This window comes from Salmo salar, chromosome 09, assembly GCF_965601325.2.
Source record: "Salmo salar chromosome 09, fSalSal1, whole genome shotgun sequence".
Taxonomy (NCBI): domain Eukaryota; kingdom Metazoa; phylum Chordata; class Actinopteri; order Salmoniformes; family Salmonidae; genus Salmo; species Salmo salar.
The window spans coordinates 93,357,190-93,372,725 of record NC_138299.1 but is presented as its reverse complement, the minus strand read 5'-3'; the positions used below and the strand labels follow the sequence as shown (position 1 = coordinate 93,372,725).

The window sequence follows — 15,536 nt, the reverse complement described above, 5'->3', positions numbered from 1 at the left end:
ATTTATGTTAGCTGGTCCGCTTCCGTGTTGTGCGGGATTATTTCAATTGTGACGGTTCATGTTCGTGTCGGCGCTATTTTACGCCGTGTGTACTTTCTCCCCCGTGTTTAGGAATATTTTGTTTGATGAGTGAGTGTACATTAAATACGCCACTACCCTGTACTCGCTGCTTCCTGTGCCTCATTCCTTCACCACGACTGCCAATCCGTTACAAAATCAAACTGAATGACGTAATTCTCTTTCTAAACACTTTATTTAAAATCAAACTGAATGACGTAATTCTCTTTCTAAACACTTTATTTAAAATCAAACTGAACGACGTAATTCTCTTTCTAAACACTTTATTTAAAATCAAACTGAAGGCACACTGTTTGCATAGGTCTCATGGTGGATGGTGAATTTCAACAATCAAGGAAAACCAGATTATTTTATATAAATACATTTTATGGGCCTGACTATAATTGTGTTGACTCTGCTGTCCTGTGCATCACATTTCAAAATATAACATACTGTATGTAGTTACACAGGAACAAAAACCTTCCAGGTGTTCAAATATCCATGCATCCATTCAGTCAGAAGACCTGAATTTAAAACCCAACACAACAAGAACAGTACAATATACAGAAGAAAAAAAAACAGTCATAACAAAACAATGTCATTTTCAAATAGTTATTGCTACATTTGAGATGTCCCTCATTTTAGGCATACACATGTAGTAATAATAACATGCATGTTTGTGTCCTTATAATTCCAGTCTATCGTTTATTCACATACTAGAAGCATTAAGCATCATTCAATACATGGCGTTTTCTTAACATAAGATGTTCCCTTAAGACTCATGCTCTTGTAGAAACAATATACAGTACATCCACTTTAAACACTAATCTCTTTGCTCTGAAGCTTTGCAAATAAATAGACCTGAAACAGCATATCAACACATGATACTGTTAACCCATGGTACCATCTACAAGAACTAAATCAGTCGATAAAGTCCAGTCTTAAATATTGCAAATGTACAGGACGCCTGGTTTCAAGTGGTAAGGCAAGACATAGCCTGGCAGCTAGCCTAGTAGCCAGAGATGTTTGTTAATCAGGCAACTCCTTTGTCTTTGTTGTTGGAATGAAATAAAAATACTGAGATGGGCCAACAGAGGCTACCAGGCTAGCATTAGTATAATTCTATAGTAATGGCATCCCTGGACAGATCTGAAACGGAACCCTATTCCCTATATAGTGCACTACTTTTAGGGTGCCATTTTGGACTGAGTCCCTGTGTGTCCTGCCATGGCCCTCCTCTCTCCTTTCCCAGTGTCATTTTCTTCATAAAGGCTGACAGTGATGTTCCTCTTTGATCAACCTTGGGAAAAGACACAGCTCACAGAGAGAGAAGAGATTTCCAGTTAGATGTCTCAGTAATCTCACTGAGCTCCGTTGTCCAGTGTTGGTCCTCGTCTCCTCCCTGAGATGTTGTTTTGGGATCTAGAAAAGAAAGTGGAACGTCATGAAATTGAGTGAAAATAACAGATATTTTTGTAATTAACTTTTCTGTTGCTTTGGAATCTAGAACAGAACAGATGAGTCAAAACTAGTGCACTATATAGGAAAAAGGGTGCCATTTGGGACATAGCGTAGCAAACACTTTGTGATGTTCTTGAGGTTCTGCGCTGCAGTATATTCTGTTCTTACCTGCTGGGTTTCTTCTGTCCACTAGGTGGCACCAGATTGGACTTTCCTCTTTGTAACACGTCTGATGATATTTTGGGTTTGGTGAGCAGGCAGGGGGGTGGGGGTCTGTTGGGGGGGTCAGGTCTGTGTGTGTGAGGTGTTGAGTGGGGGTTGGGTGGCAGGATGGTTGGAGGAAGGGGAAGAAGGGGTCCTTTCTGCTGGGCTAGGTAGCTGGGGATGGGAGGTTTAGGCTTGGGCTGTGGCAGGGGCTGGAGAGAGGGTTGGGGCTTGGGCTGGAAGGAGGGTTGGGGCTTGGGCTGGAGGGAGGGTTGAGGCTGGGGCTGGGATTGAGCCTGGGGCTGGGGTTGAGGCTGGGGCTGGGATTGAGACTGGGGCTGGGACTGAGCCTGGGCTTGAGGCTGGGGCTGGGATACAGCCTGTCTCTGCTGGGCTGCGTAAGCAGGTATAGGAGGGGGTTTCACAGTCGGACGGAAGATAGCGTGCCTGGTCCTGGTGGAGGGGCTGGGGCGAGGACTGGACTGACTCTGTGGAGGACAAACACAAGCACTCACAGCATTACTGTCAAAACAGTTTTTTTATTATTATTTTGTTATATACCTGTCAAGAGTAAGCTTTTTAGCATTGACTTTACTGTACATACAATGTACTGTGGTGTAAGGTGAATGAACAGATCCCCTCACCAGTCTGTCTGAGCCCTGTCTCTTCAGTAGGAAGGCAGGGTTGGCATGGCCGTTGGCATAGCTGTTGTCAAGGTGACAGTTGGCAAGACTGTTCACAAGGTGACCGTTTTCAAGACTGTTGGCTTGTAGATGTTTGGCTTCAGCAGGGACTGGCCAACTGACTGGACAACTAAGGAGTCAAAACACAGTGTTTTTCATTCTAGAAGTTAAATCTGAGATGTTGATTACTGTGTTGCATATTTTCCTTTAATAAAATAAGATAAATTCAAACAGTTAAAGATGTAAAAACAACTGAAATACTGAGTTACACACATTGTCTTGGGTGGTGGGACCGAGGTCTTCAGAGGAAGGTTTTTATGTAGTTTATGGCTGTAGCAGCACCACAGTCCCACAGCAGCCAATAGGACAAAGAGAACCATGGGGACGAGCAACAGTACAGGAAGTAGACTGCCTAGAAACACAAACAACATCAACAACAAAGGTCAGATCAAACATTAACCTGGAAGATATGACTTGAAAACCAACAATCAAATATATGTGGTTTAACCTAGTAGTCTTTTGCAACACCACATCAGTTATTAGATTTAATCAGTTATTAGACTGACTGAATCATTATTTGAGTGACTGGTTGGTTGATAACATACTGTGGTTGATGACAGGTCCACTGTCGACACTCCCTCCTGTCCCCTCCTGGTCGCACAGGGGAGGGGCCCAGCCTGAGTCACAGTGGCAGTGGTGGTTGTTGTTACACAGCTAGAGAGAGAGAGAGAGAGAGAGAGAGAGAGAGAGAGAGAGAGAGAGAGAGAGAGAGAGAGAGAGACGGTTTCAACACTGACAACCTGTCAATATTCCTCCTACTCCATATTATGTGTTATAACAGCTTTATTAAACCCCTGAGTCCATGACCTCAGACCCAGCACCTTCCCTTATTCCACAGTAGCCCATACGCCTACCTACCCCTCCCCCATCACTCCCATGCCCTTCCCCTATCAGACACCCAGCCCCTCCCATACCCCATGGCCGTGGCACTTGGCATTGCACTCATCCGCTCTCAGGAAAGACGCGTTGCGGCACTCTCCACCAAAACAGATCTGTCACAGAGAGTGAGAGAGAAAGAGAAGAAGGGATGGAGAGAGAGGGTGAGAGAGAGAAAGGAGAAGGATGAGAGAGAAATGAGAGGGATGAGAGAGCGAGAGAGAGAGAGAGAGAATGAGCGAGAAAGAGAGAGAGAGAGCGAAAGGCGAGGGATAAGAGAGCAAGAGAGTGAGTGAGCGAGAAAGAGAGTCATTATCATAAGTAGATAGTCCAGTAAATGGCATCCTGCCACAACAGAGAGCTCATAGAGTACTAAAAGATACACAGCGCTCACGCACACACACACACACACACACACACACACACACACACACACACACACACACACACACACACACACACACACACACACACACACACTACCCCCACTCCTCCCTCCTCCTCTCCCCTTTTCACCGAGTCCTCTCCACACTTGGTCCCGGTCATGACCAGTCCTGGGTCCAGTGTGTCCCCCTGTTCCTCATCCCCCTGGACTGGTCGGTAAACGTGTGTCCCCCTACAGAGGACCTTCTTGATTCCCACCCGGACCGTGGTGTCGATGGGAACAGCGTTAGTATCCAGGGGCTTGGAGGCTGAACTCACACACTGGATCTTACCACACCTAGCATCCCTAAAGCAACAGAACGGTCACATGGATTCAGACATGTAGGGATTGTTTTGTAGGTGTGAAAGAAGTGTTAAATGGTAGTTCAAGGAAGAGACACTTCTATACTTGCAAAGGATCACACATTTGGTGTCGACTGTGTGACTCCTCACCTGTCCCTGCATCCTTTGTATTTCCCCAACAGGTCTTTGCCACAGTTCCCAAAGGTGTCTCCTGCCTCGTTCACCTTCTTAAAGCACAGGTCTAGAGCAGGACGGCCATCTAGAGAGGACAGAACACACACAGTGTTATATGACTTCCTGCAAGCACACAAATGTTCCTGTGGTCAGGTAAAGCCTGTCCTGTGAAGATCTCTGATAGTGAAAACAGAAATAACACACGAACAGAGCCCAGTCCAGTAACAAGCCCTTGGAGCCAATCTGAAGGACCCAGATAGGTGTGAGCAATATTGTCGAAGCCGCAGACCAACAATGGATTTCAATAGGGGAGAGCTACATTGAAAAGTGCTATAAAAGCAATCCATTACTTTATAACTCCGCCCCGGAATGATTGATAGGTACTAACCCCACCCCCAGAGTGATTGACACTGCTGCTCCAGGGTGAGACACATGCCGGTGTAGCAGTAGGCCTGCCCCCCGTCACAGGAAGTACCATCCACCAGGTATAAGTTAGCAGGACAAGTCTCCGCCTTCCCATCACAGTACTCAGGTAGGTCACATGACCCGGATGGAGTACGACACAACACACCTGGACTCTTCAACTAGAGAGAGAGAGACAGAGAGGGAGAGAGAGGAAGGAGACTATTAAACGATCCATGGCCGTGGTTGTAGGCTAACTGTATAGCTTAGCATTGAAGGCTAAGTTCTGTACTCAGAATATTGAACAATGTGCTTTTTCCGTAAAGTTATTTTGAAATCTGACAAAGTGGTTGCATAAAGGAGTAGATTATCTCGAATTCTTTAAATAATTGTTATACATTTTGTCAACGTTTATGAGTTCTTCTGTAAATTAATGTGCCCATTCACAGGAAGTTATGGGGAGAAAACATTTTCTGAACGTCACGCGCCAATGTAAAAATTGGGTTTTTGGATATAAATATGAACTTGATCAAACAAAAAATGCATGTATTGTCTAACATGATGTCCTAGGAGTGTCATCTGATGAAGATTGTCAAAGGTTAGTGCTTAATTTTAGCTGTATATCTGGTTTTGTGACGGCTATCCGTGCTTGGAAAATTGCTTTTTTTTTTGCTGAGGTGCTATCCTAAAATAATCTAATGTTTTGCTTTCACCGTAAAGCCTTTTTGAAATCGGACAATGTGATTGGATTAACCTGTTAGGGCTAGGGGGCAGTATTGACACGGCTGGATAAAAAACGTACCCGATTTAATCTGGTTACTACTCCTGCCCAGTAACTAGAATATGCATATAATTGTTTGCTTTGGATAGAAAACACCCTAAAGTTTCTAAAACTGTTTGAATGGTGTCTGTGAGTATAACAGAACTCAAATGGCAGGTCAAAACCTGAGAAGATTCTGTACAGGAAGTACCCTGTCTGACCATTTCTTGAACTTCTTTCCCATCTCTATCAATTACAAAGGATCTCTGCTATAACGTGACACTTCCTACGGCTCACATGGTCTCTCAGAAGGCGGCAAAAAGCTGAATCGTGGCTTTGCAGGCTCTGGCTGAAACAAAGTAGCGCGTTTGGGTAGTGGCTGGTTACAGTACTGTGAGACTCAGGTTCGTGCCCGCGTCGACCGAAAGCTTTCTTTTCCTTTGTCTGTTTACCTAAAAGGATATTCCCGGTCGGAATATTATCGCTTTTTTACGAGAAAAATGGCATAAAAATTGATTTTAAACAGCGGTTGACATGCTTCGAAGTACGGTAATGGAATATTTCGATTTTTTTTGTCACGAATTGCGCCATGCTCGTAACCCTGATTTACAATTTCGGATAGTTTCTGGAACGCACGAACAAAACGCCGCTATTCGGATATAACGATGGATTATTTGGGACCAAACCAACATTTGTTATTGAAGTAGCAGTCCTGGGAGTGCATTCTGACGAAGACAACAAAAGGTAATCAAACTTTTGTAATAGTAAATCTGATTTTGGTCAGGGATAAACTTGGTCGGTGTCTGAATAGCTAGCCCGTGATGGCTGGGCTATGTACTTACAATATTGCAAAATGTGCTTTCACCAAAAAGCTATTTTAAAATCGGACATATCGAGTGCATAGAGGAGTTCTGTATCTATAATTCTTAAAATAATTGTTATGCTTTTTGTGAACGTTTATCGTGAGTAATTTAGTAAATTGTTAGTAAATTCCCCGGAAGTTTGCGGGGGTATGCTAGTTCTGAACGTCACATGCCAATGTAAAAAGCAGTTTTTTGATATAAATATGAACTTGATTGAACAAAACATGCATGTATTGTATAACATAATGTCCTAGGCTTGTCATCTGATGAAGATCATCAAAGGTTAGTGCTGCATTTAGCTGTCTTCTGGGTTTTTGTGACATTATATGCTAGCTTGAAAAATGGGTGTCTGATTATTTGGGTGTCTGATTATTCTGGCTGGGTACTCTGCTGACATAATCTAATGTTTTGCTTTCGTTGTAAAGCCTTTTTGAAATCGGACAGTGTGGTTAGATTAACGAGAGTCTTGTCTTTAAATAGCTGTAAAATAGTCATATGTTTGAGAAAGTGAAGTAATAGCATTTCTAAGGTATTTGAAAATCGCGCCACTGGATTAGACTGGCTGTTGCGTAGGTGGGACGAATTCGTCCCGCCTAGCCCAGAGAGGTTAACGAGTAGAGTATCTTTAAAATGCCGTATAATACTTGAATTTTAATTTAGAGATTATAATTTTTTTAATTTCGCGCCGTGCTAGCTCACTGGTTGTTGTCCAACCAATCCCGTTAACGGGATTTTATCTCGAAGGGGTCCTCAAGAGGTTTTAAACGATCCAACACACCTGGACTCTTCAACTAGAGAGAGAGCGAGAGAGGGGAGGGGGGATAGCGAGAGAGAGAGAGAGAGAGAGAGAGAAGGGGACTATTAAACGATCCAACACACCTGGACTCTTCAACTAAAGAGAGAGAGAGAGAGAGAGAGGAAGGGAGGGGGGGGAGGAGGAAGGATAGAGCGAGAGAGAGAGAGAGAGAGAGAGAAGGGGACTATTAAACGATCCAACACACCTCGACTCTTCAACTAAAGAGAGAGAGAGAGAGAGGAAGGATAGAGAGAGAGAGAGAGAGAGAGAGAGAGAGAGAGAGTGGAAGGGAGGGGGAAGGAGGAAGGATAGAGAGAGAGAGGGAAGGAGAGAGAGAGAGGAAGGAGGAAGGATAGAGAGAGAGAGAGGGAGGGAGGAAGGAAGGATAGAGAGAGAGAGAGAGAGAGAGAGAGAGAGGGAGGAAGGAAGGATAGAGAGAGAGCGAGAGAGAGGGAGAGAGAGAGAGGAAGGAGACTATTAAACGATCCAACACACATGGACTCTTCAACTAGAGAGAGAGAGAGAGGAAGGGAGGGGGGGAAGGAGGAAGGATAGAGCGAGAGAGAGAGAAGGAGGAAGGATAGCGAGAGAGAGAGAGAGAAGGGGACGATTAAACGATCCAACACACCTGGACTCTTCAACTAGAGAGAGAGAGAGGGAGGAAGGGAGGGAGGGAGGGAGGGAAGGAGGAAGGATAGAGAGAGAGAGAGAGAGAGAGAGGGAGGAAGAGACAGAGAGAGAGAGAGAGAGAGAGAGGGTGGGTGGGGGATAGAGAGAGAGCGAGAGAGAGAGAGAGATAGAGAGAAAGATAGAAAGAGAGAGAAAGGACAACCAGAAAGAGAGAGAGAAAGAGGACAGTGTACAGTACCTTACAGTTGTGACAGCAGACTCCGTGGGCACATTCTGCTCCAGCCTTCAGAGTACAGTTGTTGGCATTACAGCAGGGACTGGAACACTCCTGCAGAGAGAGGATGAATAATCAGTATACACACACACACACACACACACACACACACACACACACACACACACACACACACCAGCGGAGACTCTTCAGAGAAGGAAGGGGAGGACCCTCCTCCTCAGTGAATTTCATTTTTTTTTAAATTGTAAAACATTGAAAAAGTTATCATTTTTAGATAAAACTGTACTAAATATATTCATGTCACCAAATAATTGATTAAAACACACTGTTTTGCTTCATTTTTTTCACTTTCAGTTTCACTTATTTAGCTAGCAAATGCAGCTGGCTAGTTTAGTTACTCAAACACCTGGCTCAAACAGAGGGATGCTATGCTAGCTAGCTGGCTATGACTATCCAACACAACACTGGAACTCTTCCAATTCAAGGTAAGATTTTGGTTTTATTAATGTATTGCCACTGTGGCCCACGGGTGTAACTGCTTACTGACTGTACACTGTAACGTTACTGCATGATTGTAGCCGGTTTACTAATGCATTAGTTATATTAGCTATGTTGACTAGGAAGTTACTTTAGCTAATATGGTGACAACGATGTAGGCTGTGTGTAGCGGTTATGACATGGTTTGGCTTGGAAAGGTTTTTCGCCTGGTCACATACAGCTGATGTGTTGTTCATTGAAGTCCACAAACAAAGGGAAACGGTGAGAGGAGGAGAGTGCATAGAGGCAAGAAGGAATACAACGTGGCTGCTATGAAAGTGAACTGTGTTTATGCGTGATCACGGGTGTATTGATTCCGCCGATTCTGTTGAAAAACCTTTCTTAAACGGAAGCTAGAGATAAAAATACCTGAATTTGTCAAATAGAAACTCTCGTTTGCAACTGTTGGACTAATGATTACACCGTAGATAAGCTACATGCAGTTAAGAGTGTGCAAGGCGGTATTGAATGTGTCACTGTCTGTCATCTCTCATTGTCTTTCTCTCGACCTAAGTGCACCTACGTTGTAAACTTTCATTCATAGGCTAGGTTTTAGCAACCTCATGGTGGGTATAGGGAAAATGTGAATATCATGTAGTAGTCTAAACCTATTGATGTTATATTGAACTGGGTGAATGGAATATGAATGACAGTCATCCAACATGCTGTAATAGAAGTAAGGCCATGTCAATGGTGGCACTGACCATCACTGACACACACACACACCCCACACACACGCACACTTCCCCCCCTCACCTTCTCGTCTCCACAGTCACACTCCTCTCCGTCCTCCAGGTACCCGTTCCCACAGCGCTGTCCACCGTACATGGCTCTGGTGTTGGGGAGGTTGAACAGACACTTTCCCCCTCCGGAGCTCAGGTACCTGCTCAGCTCCCGCTGGTTACAGCCGTTAAACACACGCGGGAACGGGTGGCTGCGACACACACACCAGGGGTCTATTCAGTAAGGTGCAACGCGTTGCAGATAGAAATGCAATCAATAGACTTTACATTATTCCTTCTACTCTACGTGTCAGAGAAGAAAGTCTGTTCTAAGTAATATATTTCTATTCAGACTATTAATATTCCACTACATTTTGCTCAGCTGAACGTGTCCCAGGAATGTCTTTTACAAAGCAGGATCAATCATTGTATCATTATTTAACCTTTATTTATACAGGTTTATTCTCATTAAGATAACATCTCTTTAATAAGAGAGACCTGGGCATCTCCGGCGCGGCCCACGCTTGGATTGCGTCCTACCTGACAGGTCGCTCCTACCAGGTGGCGTGGCGAGAATCTGTCTCCGCACCACGTGCTCTCACCACTGGTGTCCCCCAGGGCACTGTTCTAGGCCCTCTCCTATTCTCGCTATACACCAAGTCACTTGGCTCTGTCATATCCTCACATGGTCTCTCATATCATTGCTATGCTGATGACACACAATTAATCTTCTCCTTTCCCCCTTCTGACAACCAGGTGGCGAATCGCATCTCTGCATGTCTGGCAGACATATCAGTGTGGATGACGGATCACCACCTCAAGCTGAACCTCGGCAAGACGGAGCTGCTCTTCCTCCCGGGGAAGGACTGCCCGTTCCATGATCTCGCCATCACGGTTGACAACTCCCTTGTGTCCTCCTCCTAGAGTGCTAAGAGCCTCGGCGTGACCCTGGACAACACCCTGTCGTTCTCCACTAACATCAAGGCGGTGACCCGATCCTGTAGGTTCATGCTCTACAACATTCGCAGAGTACGACCCTGCCTCACACAGGAAGCGGCGCAGGTCCTAATCCAGGCACTTGTCATCTCCCGTCTGGATTACTGCAACTCGTTGTTGGCTGGGCTCCCTGCTTGTGCCATTAAACCCCTACAACTCATCCAGAACGCCGCAGCCCGTCTGGTGTTCAACCTTCCCAAGTTCTCTCACGTCACCCTGCTCCTCCGCTCTCTCCACTGGCTTCCAGTCGAAGCTCGCATCCGCTACAAGACCATGGTGCTTGCCTATGGAGCTGTGAGGGGAACGGCACCTCTGTACCTTCAGGCTCTGATCAGGCCCTACACCCAAACAAGGGCACTGCGTTCATCCACCTCTGGCCTGCTCGCCTCCCTACCTCTGAGGAAGCACAGTTCCCGCTCAGCCCAGTCAAAACTGTTCGCTGCTCTGGCACCCCAATGGTGGAACAAGCTCACTCACGACGCCAGGACAGCGGAGTCAATCACCACCTTCCGGAGACACCTGAAACCCCACCTCTTTAAGGAATACCTGGGATAGGATAAAGTAATCCTTCTAACCCCCCCTTAAAAGATTTAGATGCACTATTGTAAAGTGGTTGTTCCACTGGATATTATAAGGTGAATGCACCAATTTGTAAGTCGCTCTGGATAAGAGCGTCTGCTAAATGACTTAAATGTAAAAATGTAAATGTAAATCTATTCAACATAGATTCTCTCACCCAGTGGCAGCAGCCATGATGCAGCCTCCATCATCAGCCTGGGCCTGGCAGCACCCAGGGCTGTCATGGCTCATGCCAAAGTTATGCCCCATCTCGTGAGCCATGGTTGCTGCCACGCCCACAGCACTGTCAGAGTGGTCCTGCAGGGGGGTAGAGGTCAGGGAGTAAAGGTCAATGGTTAGGGGTAGATTCCCATATTGAAAGTCAAAGGGACATACATCTCATGTTAGCTTGGTTCTAGATCTATGTGTGCTATTACAAATACATCACAACTTTATTACAACTTTAGAGAAATCTTTAGTGGGCTGCTATTGGCTATGGTCAAATCTCAAACGACAGAGTTCTGTTGTAGTCTTACCGAGTTGATTCCCCCTGACTGGTACTCTGAGCACATGGCTCTGAGAGGGGCCAGCCCAATGGTGGTGCCCTGAAATGCCACGCCCCTGGGGAAACAAAAAACACAGCAGTGTAGTTCAACTGAATGGTCTTAATTGAAGGAAAGAAAGATGGATTGAGGATGGATGGATTAAAGAGATCTAGAGTACAGTAAGGAGTGTGTGTGTCACACTAACGTGATGAGTTGAGCGTTGTCGTTTGGTAGTGTGTGTAGCTGTTTGCGTCTCCAGGCCAGGAACGCTCCCAAGGTACTGTAGGGGTTACCAGACACACTGATCCTGTCCTGATCAGACCACACCTCCAGACCGATCACTGCCACACGAATACTTAGAGACTTGTAGTACTGCACAAACACACACACACACAAACACACACACACAGATTATTTGACAAACATGTTTTATTTTATTTCAACTTTAATTAACCAGGTAGGCAAGTTGAGAACAAGTTCTCATTTACCAAGATAAAGCAAAGCAGTGCGACAAAAACAACAACACAGAGTTACACATGAACAAACGCACAGTCAATAACACAATAGAAAAATCTACAGTGGGGGAAAAAAGTATTTGATCCCTTGCTGATTTTGTACGTTTGCCCACTGACAAAGAAAGGATCCGTCTATAATTTTAATGGTAGGTTTATTTGAACAGTGAGAGACAGAATAACAACAAAAATATCCAGAAAAACGCATGTGAAAAATTGTATTAATTGATTTGCATTTTAATGAGGGAAATAAGTATTTGACCCCCTCTCAATCAGAAAGATTTCTGGCTCCCAGGTGTCTTTTATACAGGTAACGAGCTGAGATTAGGAGCACACTCTTAAAGGGAGTGCTCCTAACCGCAGCTTGTTACCTGTAAAAGAGACACCTGTCCACAGAAGCAATCAATCAATCAGATTCCAAACTCTCCACCATGGCCAAGACCAAAGAGCTCTCCAAGGATGTCAGGGACAAGATTGTAGACCTACACAAGGCTGGATTGGGCTACAAGACCATCGCCAAGCAGCTTGGTGAGAAGGTGACAACATTTGGTGTGATTATTCGCAAATGGAAGAAACACAAAAGAACTGTCAATATCACTCGGCCTGGGGCTCCATGCAAGATCTCACCTCGTGGAGTTGCAATGATCATAAGAACGGTGAGGAATCAGCCCAGAACTACACGGGAGGATCTTGTCAATGATCTCATGGCAGCTGGGACCATAGTCACCAAGAAAACAATTGGTAACACACTACGCCGTGAAGGACTGAAATCCTGCAGCACCCGCAAGGTCCGCCTGCTCAATAATACATATACATGCCCGTCTGAAGTTTGCCAATGAACATCTGAATGACTCAGAGGACAACTGGTGAAAGTGTTGTGGTCAGATGAGACCAAAATGGAGCTCTTTGGCATCAACTCAACTCGCCGTGTTTGGAGGAGGAGGAATGCTGCCTATGACCCCAAGAACACCATCTCCACCGTCAAACATGGAGGTGGAAACATTATTCTTTGGGGGTGTTTTTCTGCTAAGGGGACAGGACAACTTCACCGCATCAAAGGGACGATGGACGGGGCCATGTACCGTCAAATCTTGGGTGAGAACCTCCTTCCCTCAGCCAGGGCATTGAAAATGGGTCGTGGATGGGTATTCCAGCATGACAATGACCCAAAACACACGGCCAAGGCAACAAAGGAGTGACTCAAGAAGAAGCACATTAAGGTCCTGGAGTGGCCTAGCCAGTCTCCAGACCTTAATCCCATAGAAAATCTGTGGAGGGAGTTGAAGGTTCGAGTTGCCAAACGTCAGCCTCGAAACCTTAATGACTTGGAGAAGATCTGCAAAGAGGAGTGGGACAAAATCCCTCCTGAGATGTGTGCAAACCTGGTGGCCAACTACAAGAAACGTCTGACCTCTGTGATTGCCAACAAGGGTTTTGCCACCAAGTACTAAGTCATGTTTTGCAGAGGGGTCAAATACTTATTTCCCTCATTAAAATGCTAATCATTTTATAAAATTTTTGACATGCGTTTTTCTGGATTTTTTTTATTGTTATTCTGTCTCTCACTGTTCAAATAAACCTACCATTAAAATTACAGACTGATCATGTCACGTCCTGACCAGTAAAGGGGTCTATTTGTTATTGTAGTTTGGTCAGGACGTGGCAGAGGGTATTTGTTTTCATGGTTTTGTGTATGTGTTTAGATAGAGGGATATTTTGTGTAGAGTGTTTCTGGGGTTTATTGGTGTAGTGTCGATGTAGAGGGGGTAGTTGATTTAGGTGCTTCGGGGTGTGGTTCGGGGTGTGGTCCCGTGTGGCTCAGTTGGTAGAGCATGGTGTTTGCAACACCAGGGGTGTGGGTTTGATTCCCACGGGGGACCAGTATGGAAAAGAATATATGAAATGTATGCATTCACTACTGTAAGTCACTCTGGATAAGAGCGTCTGCTAAAAATGACTAATATGTGTATTGTAGAGGGGTATTTGATTTATGTGTTGGGTATGTTCTTGTGTTTGTATTTCTAAGGGGCTGTTCTAGTTTTGTATTTCTGTGTTGGCCTGGTATGACTCTCAATCAGGAACAACTGTACATCGTTGTTGCTGATTGAGAGTCATACTTAGGGAGCCTGTTTTCACCTGTCACTATGTGGGAGGTTATTTCCGTGTTTAGCTTTATGCCTTACAGGACTGTTTATCGTCGTCGTTGTGTTTTTGTATACGTTTTGGTTTCCCTTCTTTGTCCTAATAAAAGAAGATGAGTGTACATATACCCGCTGCGTTTTGGTCCTCCACACACGACATCCGTGACAGATCATTTCTTTGTAAGTGGGCAGGGGATCAGTAGGGGATCAAATACTTTTTTACAATTTAGCATTAACACTGGAGTGATAGATGTACAGATGATGATGTGCAAGTAGAGATACTGGGGTGCAAAAGAGCAAAAAAATAACAATATAGGGATGAGGTAGTTGGGTGGGCTATTTACAGATGGGCTGTGTACAGGTGCAGTGATCGGTAAGCTACTCTGACAGCTGGTGCTTAAAGTTAGTGAGGGAGATATAAGTCTCCAGCTTCAGTGATTTTTGCAATTCGTTCCAGCCATTGGCAGCAGAGAACTGGAAGAAAAGGCAGTCAAAGGAGGTGTTGGCTTTGGGGTGACCAGTGAAATATACCTGCGGTAGTGCGTGCTACGGGTGGGTGTTGCTATGGTGACCAGTGAGCTGAGATAAGGCAGAGCTTTACCTAGCAAAGACTTAAAGATGACCTGGAGCCAGTGGGTTTGGCAACGAATTTGTAGCGAGAGCCAGCCACAGTGGTGGGTAGTATATGGGGCTTTGGTGACAAAATGGATGGCACTGTGATAGACTGCATCCAATTTGCTGAGTAGAGTGTTGGAGGCTATTTTGTAAATGACATCGCCGAAGTCAAGGATCGATAGGATAGTCAGTTTTACCAGGGTATGTTTGGCAGCATGAGTGAAGGAGGCTTTGTTGCGAAAAAGGAAGCCGATTCTAGATTTCATTTTGGATTGGAGATGCTTAATGTGAGTCTGGAAGGAGAATTTACAGTCTAACCAGACACCTAGGTATTTGTAGTTGTCCACATATTCTAAGTCAGAACCATCCAGAGTAGTGATGCTAGATGCGGGCAGCGATCGGTTAAAGAGCATGCATTTAGTTTTACTAGCATTTAAGAGCAGTTGGAGGCCACAGAAGAAGTGTTATATGGCATTGAAGCTCGTTTGGAGGTTTGTTAACACAGTGTCCAAAAAAGGTCCAGATGTATACAGAATGGTGTCGTCTGCGTAGAGGTGGATCAGAGAATCACCAGCAGCAAGAGTGACATCATTGATATATACAGAGAAAAGAGTCGTCCCGAGAATTGAACCCTGTGGCACCCCCATAGAGACTGCCAGAGGTCCGGACAACAGGCCCTCCGATTTGACACACTGAACTCTATCTGAGAGGTAGTTGGTGAACCAGGTGAGGCAGTCATTTGAGAAACCAAGGCTATTGAGTTTGCCAATAAGAATGTGGTGATTGACAGAGTTGAAAGCCTTGGCCGGGTCGATGAAGACGGCTGCACAGTACTGTCTTTTATCGATGGCGGTTATGATATCATTTAGGACCTTGAGCGTAGCTGAGGTGCACCCATGACCAGCTCTGAAACCAGATTGCATAGTGGAGAAGGTACGGTGGGATTCGAAATGGTCGGTGATCTGTTTGTTAACTTGTCTTTC

At 45.1% G+C, this 15,536-nt stretch overlaps 1 protein-coding gene across 2 annotated transcripts in view; it reads right to left on the bottom strand.

Moving 5' to 3' along the window:
- Positions 1–324: 324 nt before the first annotated feature.
- Positions 325–15,536, bottom strand: part of LOC106612150 (disintegrin and metalloproteinase domain-containing protein 19-like) — a 70,053-nt gene continuing 54,841 nt past the window's right edge. For both annotated transcript variants that reach the window (XM_045724169.2, XM_045724170.2), the window contains exons 9-22: positions 11,491–11,657; positions 11,277–11,361; positions 10,919–11,058; positions 9,221–9,398; positions 7,931–8,020; positions 4,630–4,825; positions 4,218–4,326; positions 3,858–4,071; positions 3,380–3,457; positions 3,011–3,119; positions 2,679–2,817; positions 2,367–2,535; positions 1,687–2,210; positions 325–1,479 (exon numbers count right to left, since the gene is read on the bottom strand). In XM_045724169.2, coding sequence (XP_045580125.2) covers positions 1,419–1,479; positions 1,687–2,210; positions 2,367–2,535; positions 2,679–2,817; positions 3,011–3,119; positions 3,380–3,457; positions 3,858–4,071; positions 4,218–4,326; positions 4,630–4,825; positions 7,931–8,020; positions 9,221–9,398; positions 10,919–11,058; positions 11,277–11,361; positions 11,491–11,657 — 2,259 coding nt within the window. In that variant the 3' untranslated portion in view covers positions 325–1,418. The remainder of the gene's footprint in view (positions 1,480–1,686; positions 2,211–2,366; positions 2,536–2,678; positions 2,818–3,010; positions 3,120–3,379; positions 3,458–3,857; positions 4,072–4,217; positions 4,327–4,629; positions 4,826–7,930; positions 8,021–9,220; positions 9,399–10,918; positions 11,059–11,276; positions 11,362–11,490; positions 11,658–15,536) is intronic.